Here is an 8,266-nt window from a genome sequence, read left to right as displayed (position 1 = left end):
GAGGGGGGACTACCCTCCTTTCAGATGCTCCTTTTAACTTCCACCTGAAACAAAGCAGTACCATTCCATTCTTAAGAGAGGGCAAAGATTTATCTGATAATAGTGACTGATAAACAGCAGGAAAGTAAGTGGTGCTAAAAGTGACACCTTGAGGTGGCTCCTGCTGCCCAGAGAGGCAGGGCTGTAAGAAGAGCCATTAATACCCACCCACACATTGAGATAATAACAGGTCTCCCACCAGGCTAGGCTGCTAAGCACTCCTTCCTCTGTAGGAACTGGTAATGATGAGCTGTTGGGGAAACTTACAGTGATCACCAATAAATAGAAAACTAAGCAGAGACAATTTGTAATTACCTTGGGCCTCAAACCTACGGCCACAGCCAGATCTGTTCTGTCCACACTCAGTGCCCACCGCTCCCAGCACGTACCGGGGCTTTTGAGACCCACTGGCCCAAATACCTATTGCTAAACCAGTGACATTAGGAACTTGTCTAAATAATTTACTGCCCCCCAAACACTAAGCAGTTTGGTAAGAACTTAACACATGAAACTTTGCCTTCCATCCCAAATCCCTACATAAGCCCAAATGTTTCTCAAATGGGGGGTTCCCAGACCAGCAGCATCAGCATCGCTTCGGTTCTTGTGAAAAAATAAAAGTCTCTAGTTACCCACCCCAAATCTGTTGGATCTAGAAACTGGGGCTGTGCCTCAGCAAGCCTTCCAGGTGATTCTGACAGACGGTCCAGTTTGAGAAACACATAGGTGGAGAAGACACATCTCCCGAGGGAAAAGGTGTGATGTTTTATACAGAGGAAAGAATCAGTTCACATCAACAAAAATCTGGGCAAACAAGGCAGAAACTGAGCATACCTCTGAAGACATTGAGAGAAACTGCAGCCCTCATTTTATGTATGTTCTCGTGTGCTATTTTCTGATGAGGATCAGTTTCCCTTTAATGCCTGGGAACCACATGGGGCACAGGATGCTCAAGGAACAAGGACATTCATTTAAACTTGACATGGGGCTTTTTAAACAACTTTGTTCACAGTTTCTTCCTACAGTGTTTCAGTAACTGTTAACTCCACACTTTTGACAAGAGTGCATAAAAAGACTCAGAGCAAATTAAGATGCCAATGGCACAGGTAGTGTTTACTTTTATAGCCACACCCAAATGGCTGGCCAGTAAGGCTAAATTGGGTTCTTAGGTGGAAGATGCCTTTCTGAAGCAGAATGGAGCAAGAGCTATCTATCCATTTCCACAATGCCTACCTATCAAACTGATTAAGTCCACTCTTAAACTGATGATTCATGGATACCCCCAGCAAATTACTCCACAGAAGCACAAATGATCCTTCACCTTGATGAGAAGTGGTATGTCTGCCTCACCTTGTACACATACCTACAGTCCCAGCAGATGCAACTATGTATCAACATGCAAAGAGCTTCACCGTCCAAGACCACCAACTCGACATTTTAAGACAAATTATTTCATATTTCCAGGAACAAACCGTGTATAAAAAAGGATTTCAATATCAATTCTCTATTTGTCTGCAAATGATGAGCTTATTCTAGGTGAGGCAATATGGAGAAAGTTTAAGAGCAGCTAATTGAAGAGAAAGGCAAGAGGCCTCAACCTAACTCCTTAGAGGGAGGAGAACACATCTGCCCTCCACACCCCCCAACACACATGCACGCACGCACGCGCGCGCACACACACACACACACACACACACACAGTTTTAGGAATGCCAGCTAACTATTTATTACTTATTGTAATTTCATCTGTGCTTTACACCTGAGTATTAACAGCCTTAGCTCAAGTCCTGAAGTCAACTCTAATTTTCTGAAGTTGAGTTCTGGGTCCTTCCCTTTCTTCCTGACTTCCTGGTTGGGCCCTCTGAAAATATAACTCCTCTCCCCAGCCCTGAGCAGTGGTGGCCAGATCGTCATTGCCTCCCCTTGAAGCTTGCTCTTCATTTATGCTTTAATGTGAATTGATCTTTGCATTAATGAGCCTGTAAAGAAGACTGATTTGGCCCGGCTTTCTCAGGGGCTTGGTAGGCACACTGTGTTGTTATTGATTTTACTTCCCCAGCAGATCCAGCCAAGAAGAGCCTCCATCCTTCAAGGCCTCAGGCTGCACCAACTCCACCCAGGGCTTCCTTCACTTTATCTCCCTCTGAGTGAACTCACAGACAGGACACCAGGTTTCATTCCTTCTGGGTTTTATTCTCCGGAAGTGACAATAAAGAGATGTTAAATATTCTATTACTTTTATTTAATCGGTTTTTCTTTAGCTAAAGGGTTACAGCAAAATATAACTGTGTGGTCAAATCCACTTCTGATATTTTTATTTAAATTATTCATATTCTAACTCTTCCAGGTCCACTTACTAACACAAGGGAAAACTACTTTCCTTTAAAAAATTAGTTTTCAGATTAGTGATTGCCAGGAGGCTGGGGGAAGCGGATAGGGGGGAAGTGACTGCTTAAAGGGTATGGGCTTTGTTCCATGGTGGTGACGATCTTCTGGAATTAGACAGAATGATGGCTGCACAACCTTGAGAATGTACTAAATGCTGCTGAACTGTACACTTTACAATGTTTAAAAAGGTGAGTTATGTTAGTTTTATCTCAAAAAGTTTTCAAAAATATTTTTTTCAAGATTAGAAGTAAAAGGTATTTCAATGTGTTTTCATATAAAACATAAATCTAAGGGATTTTAATAGTACTATTACAAAGTCATAAGTATTTGTGTGCAACTAATTTTTGCCTAGTTCTCCTACCTGATCTAGGCCAAAGGCAGGGGGACAGTGAACAAGGCATAGTTAAGACAAGGTCTAAAATATACCACCAACTGGAAAAGAAGTTATGTGGACAAAGCCAAGCACCATATGGGAAAAATGCTACAGCCAATATTCAGGAGACAAAGAGCTGCCCTGCTTTACAACTAAAGTCAATTTCACAGCAAGCTTTTTACTCCTAGGACAGAAAAAATTCAACCACTTCCACTGTAACCAATCTTCTCAATGCTACAAGTAAGTACAGTAACACCACAGGAAAAGCGGAAATTTTTCTTCACCAGAAATGTCACTTACGTATCACACAAAATTACTGTTGCCTTGGGAATCGTAACTTGAGTTTCCTGGACTTCAAATTTAAAAAAAAAAAAAAAAACCAAAACACTCACAAATGTGAAAATCTAATGGCAGATTTTGCCTGCATTTAACAAAAGTCTGAACTATTTTATGAAATTAGCTCCCTTGCTCCAACTCAATCCTATTAAAAGCTTTCCTTCAATTTAATACTTTTTTGTTATTAAGGACAAATGGCTTTGGCATTATCCTCAGTACAAGAGGCAAATAAATCTGCCCTTTGACAAATACTTTAATTGAATTAGATTCCTTTAATCAGAAAGTATTAACCAAGTGAAATTTTACTGAATGACTCCAGTTCCCCCCCGATAGCGGAAAACTGTTTTGAAGCCCTGATAATAAAGCCAGATGCAAAACAAACCCTTTTCCCATTAGGCCCTCCCAACTGTGACCCCAACAAAAGAGGACCCTGGTAATTGGGGAATCAAAGCCTTGTGTCGTGAACACAGAGCCAGGGCACTGACACAGACTCAGGGGACAGGAAACCAAACACAGAGATGAAGAGCCAACTTCCAGAGGCAAAAGTCCATAATTACAGGTGTCTGATCAGAAAACCACAAACCCGCTGCTTCTACTAAACAACATAAAGCAGCAATAGTAGTTACACGACAGCAGGGTCAGTAATGTTTCTTTTGTGACACTATTGCCCAACTCTCTTTCTGAGTCACAGAAGGAATATGAAAGCTTCGAGGGTACTTTTACCACATGTTTCACCCTTCATTCAACAAATGAGACAAAAGCTATTTGTTCCAGGTCACAATATCATCTGATAGAGCTGGGTATGTGCCCTTTTCCCTAACGCACCTACCTATGCAGCTGACTCTTGAACAACACCGGCTTTAGGAGGGCCAACACCCCACCCCCTATGCAGTTGAAAATCCATGTATAACCTCTGAATCCCCAAAAACATTACTACAGTTGTCCCGGGGTCAGTCCCAGTACTTCCCGCAGATACCAAAATCCAAAGATGCTTAGCTTAAGTCCCTTGGTGTAGAACGATGCATATGGTTGGCCCTCCGCATTCTCAAATTCCCAACAGTGGATTGAAAATATTGGTTTTGATCTGTAGTTGGTTGAATCTATGGATGTGAAACCCATGTTTACTAAAAAAAATCCACATAAAGTGGACCTGAGCAGTTCAAAACTATGTTGTTCAAGGAACAACATAGTTTGGCCACTGTACACGTGTCCAAATAAAGTTGTCCTGGCTCCTCTAACTCATGGCCTCACCCATCTAATCCCTTTGCTCTGTTCCTCTTGCACATTTTTATTATTTTTCTCATATTCCACATGCCCATAAAGGGAAGATGAGATAGGAATATGGAGACTAAGCCTACCCCTAACCTATCACATTTTCAGACATGTCAGGGGCTTCCCACATGTCATGGCACTGAATCCTCTCGAGGTCACCCTGGGACAGCCTCTGGGCCCCAACTTCAGGAACACAGAAGGTGCCAACTAAATGTTTGTTGAACATGTGACATGTTTTAATTCTATAGTTCTGAAATGCCACAGATTCATCAGCAAAACACGATCTTCGAAGCCTGAACGACTGGAATCATTACATGGAAGTCTTCCCTCATATCTCAGGATGGGAAAGTAATGCTCACTCACTGCCTGCTCTGTTATTTTCTCTCCTGTATTTTGCAAGGTCCACTTTGGACATAAAGAAAGGCATGAAGGGTGACAGCAAAATTATCTGTAGTCCTGCTACCCAGATAACCTAACTTTGCAGGCACTACATCCAAGCAGCTGGTCTAAGATTAGGGAACACAAGACCCTCAAGAGAAAAGGAAGATAAAGATCCTTCAGTTTCTGTAGTTTCAGAGAAATCACTGACAGAGTCAGATGGAGACCAGCTTCAAGCCAAAGAGGTGGCTGCCAACACTAACCTGCATTTTCCAAACTCAATCAAAACCGGAGGGAGTCTTTTTCCCCCACTACTTTACATATTTTAACTCTGTCTAATGGAATAGCAGGAACAAGGCCAACCAGCCCCAGTGCTCCGGGCACTTGGGCCAAGGAACAGAAATGTATTTTTAGTCAGTAGAGTAAGGCACGATTCAAAGTGCCACAGGCCCTTGGGGTAAGCTGGGAGCTTTGCCTATCTGTGGCACAGGGTGATTCAGAGTCACCTGCCACACTCCTGCATCCAGCACATGGGGGTAGGTAAAGGAGTGATGCACAGGCATTTGTGTCCAGTCTCAGTTCCACCTCTCAAACTTGCAACTTACAGGAACTCAGGGAGCCTCGGTTTCCTATTAGTAACATAAAGATGTCCTCTGTGGCCCTAGTTTCTCAACCAAGACAGGAGCAAAGGAAGTGAAAGCAGTGCTTCTCAAACTTGAGTGAGTGGGCAAATGACCAGGAGACCTTGTTAAAGTACCTTCTGACCCAGCAGGGCTGAGATGAGGCCTGAGATTCTGCATTTCTAAGGAGCTTGGCACTGATACGACACCGCTGGTCCAGGAGCCATACTTTAAGTAGCAAGGAGTTAAAAGTACCTTCCAGTTCTTGGCTCTATGAACATATGAGGGATTATCTGTCCCTAATTAGCCTCAGGTAAGGGTAACTCATGTAATTTAACCAGCAATTAAACACCTTCCAGATGCTGAGCGCATGGGCTAAATAAATGGGTACAAAAAGAAAGTCAGAAACCCTTGCCTGTCAATCTTGGGACAAAGGGCCATAACCTTCATTCCAGCACAACACAGGAACAAGGACTGACTCACAAATCCTGTGGTCCTAAAGGTGAGATCATGCCAAGGCATAAGCAGCAACCTACGATGTGTTGTGCATGATCCCAGGAGTTTCACAGACATTCCACCCGCCTCAAACAACGGCCTCATTTTTCCTATGTATAAACAAGTCAAGAACACATTCTGTAAATGAGGATAATGAGGTTCAGAGAGATTAAGTTGTCTATCCAGGACACAGAGCTGGGCCAAAATTCTAACCCCGTTACACAACCTCACAGTGTCTCAAAAGGGTTAAGCCTGAGAAGGTGTTTCACAACGACGGAGCACCTCCCGAACACAGGGCCTGCTGCCAGCAAAAACCTGAGACTGCAAGCTACACCAGCAATCTTATGGATGATGCCTTTCTGCCAAGTCCCTCTGCTCAGCCTGCTGAGCCTCGGTGTGGAGAAAAGATACACACAGGTGAGCAAATGAGTTATAACACCAGCAAAATCAAAATCAAGTAAAAATATGCAGGGCTGGAGTAGAAACAGGAAATTCATCATGGAGAGGGAGGTGCTCTGCTCAGAAAAGCTGCCAATAAGATCTGGTCAAGAAAACTGTTGGACTCATAACTGGTTTATCTGGAAAGACTTCTAGGTGAGTTCAAAATGAGCAAGCACCTCTACCTGACTGCAGAGGAAGGGGATAATTCTTGAGCAAAGGCTCTCAACGGCTCCAACAATAACATCTCTCATGGCTTCCTTCCTTCCTTCCTTCCTTTTTCATTTAAGTCCCTTTGTACCCTTTTTCATTTTCAGTACGCTGCCTATAATAACCAACAGGTTGCCTGTTGTCTCACACTTGACCAAAAGAACTAATTCCTTACTTCTATGTTGATTTCAGGGGTTATTTTCTTTTTTAAAGCCATAAAGTGAGCTGAATCATGTTACCAAATTCATTGGCACATGCTGTCTTATAATTCACACAGCTTCCTTTAACTTTAGTTTATTCACCCAAATTGCAGCTTAACATCTAAAACCAAGAAATTTAATTCTTTGTACCTCCGGGCATTAAAAAAACCAATCCTCCGGCCCCACCCCCAAATTAGAGATGAGGCAAAACTTCCAGGTTTTAATTCTTACAAAGCCCCAAAACAGCAAGCAAAGCATTTGTCATGATCATTAGGGCTACATTAAGCAAGGCCCTTCTTAACCAGTGAGTACAGAAACACAGTTTTCCTGCCACCAAATGTCAACAAGATAATACCACAGCCTCGCCATCCAGCCCAGGGTCCCCCAGATGTACCACTTACAGAAAGAGAGAGCCGATACGAGATGAAGCAGCACCCAGGGACGGTATGGCTGTCAACTCATTGTTATTGAGGTACCTGTAACAATGCAAAGAAATTAATCAGTTAAATTGTTTAAATTAGTTTGAAATCATCTACATATCAGAGAAATTAGAAAAACAGTGCTGAGTTGGCCACGGTAGTGTTGAATAAAAGATGAAGAAGTTAAAAATGAGTTCTTAAAGGGAGAGAAGTCATGTGAGGTCATAAAAACTATCACACCTGTGGTTTAGAAATAACACTCAGGGGGTGCCTCTTGTCTTCCAAGGGCTTCCAATCTAACTCAGAAATCAAGACTAACAGACAAAGAACGGCGACAATAGGCCAAGATGCATGCAGCAGAACAAAAGTGCCCCAAGACCATCAAGGAGAGCATTCCTTGTGGGTTGAAACAGTCAGGAAAAGGATTTGAGGAGAAAAGACCATCTCCTCTTGGGTGTTTTCACACATCTGTGACACAGTGGTCTCTACTCTCATCAGAGGGCAACATGCTAGGACCCAGAGCCACGGACACACACATGTGTGGAGTTCCTAGGAGCTTGGATACGTGAGGCAATTATTCCAATGCCTCACTGGTGCAATAATAAAGGAGCTGGACTTGGAAACTCTCATCTATTTGAGATTCCAGGTTCTCTGAACTCTCATGAAGCCTCCAGACATGTTTCCCAGGCATACATACATATTGACACACAACTTTGCACTCAGACGTTTTGAAAATTCTCCACAGACCACAGATACTCTCCAAGCTCCCCTCCTGCTGGAACACTGTAAATCTGTATTTCCATAGTTCACAACTCTTAATGGAAAGGGAAGCCTGCAAACCAAAACATGGCTTGACCGGACTGCCCCCAGAGGCTGTACAATCCGGCCTCCTTACAAGGACATGTATTTCCAAATCTGAGAAGAGACTCCAAAATCAGACTTGTGAAGTGAGCCCAAAAATCCTTAAGAAAGCCAAAACAGAGATCAGGCTTTCTGCCAGGTGATGGGCGAAAAAAATTGTACCTGCGATGCAGAATCAAGGGGATAAAGCTGGGTTATCCTAGCCTCATTTTTTTTTTTTTTTTTTTTTTTTAAAGGGGG

At 42.9% G+C, this 8,266-nt stretch overlaps 1 protein-coding gene across 1 annotated transcript in view; it reads right to left on the bottom strand.

The window, feature by feature from the left end:
* The window catches only part of LRIG1 (leucine rich repeats and immunoglobulin like domains 1), a 109,216-nt gene that overhangs the window by 57,004 nt on the left and 43,946 nt on the right, over positions 1 to 8,266 (bottom strand). The window contains exon 3 of the mRNA XM_006917487.3: positions 7,148 to 7,222. Coding sequence (XP_006917549.1) covers positions 7,148 to 7,222 — 75 coding nt within the window. The remainder of the gene's footprint in view (positions 1 to 7,147; positions 7,223 to 8,266) is intronic.

This window comes from Pteropus alecto, unplaced genomic scaffold, assembly GCF_000325575.1.
Source record: "Pteropus alecto unplaced genomic scaffold, ASM32557v1 scaffold75, whole genome shotgun sequence".
Lineage (NCBI taxonomy): Eukaryota > Metazoa > Chordata > Mammalia > Chiroptera > Pteropodidae > Pteropus > Pteropus alecto.
This window is presented reverse-complemented; position numbering and strand designations above follow the sequence as displayed.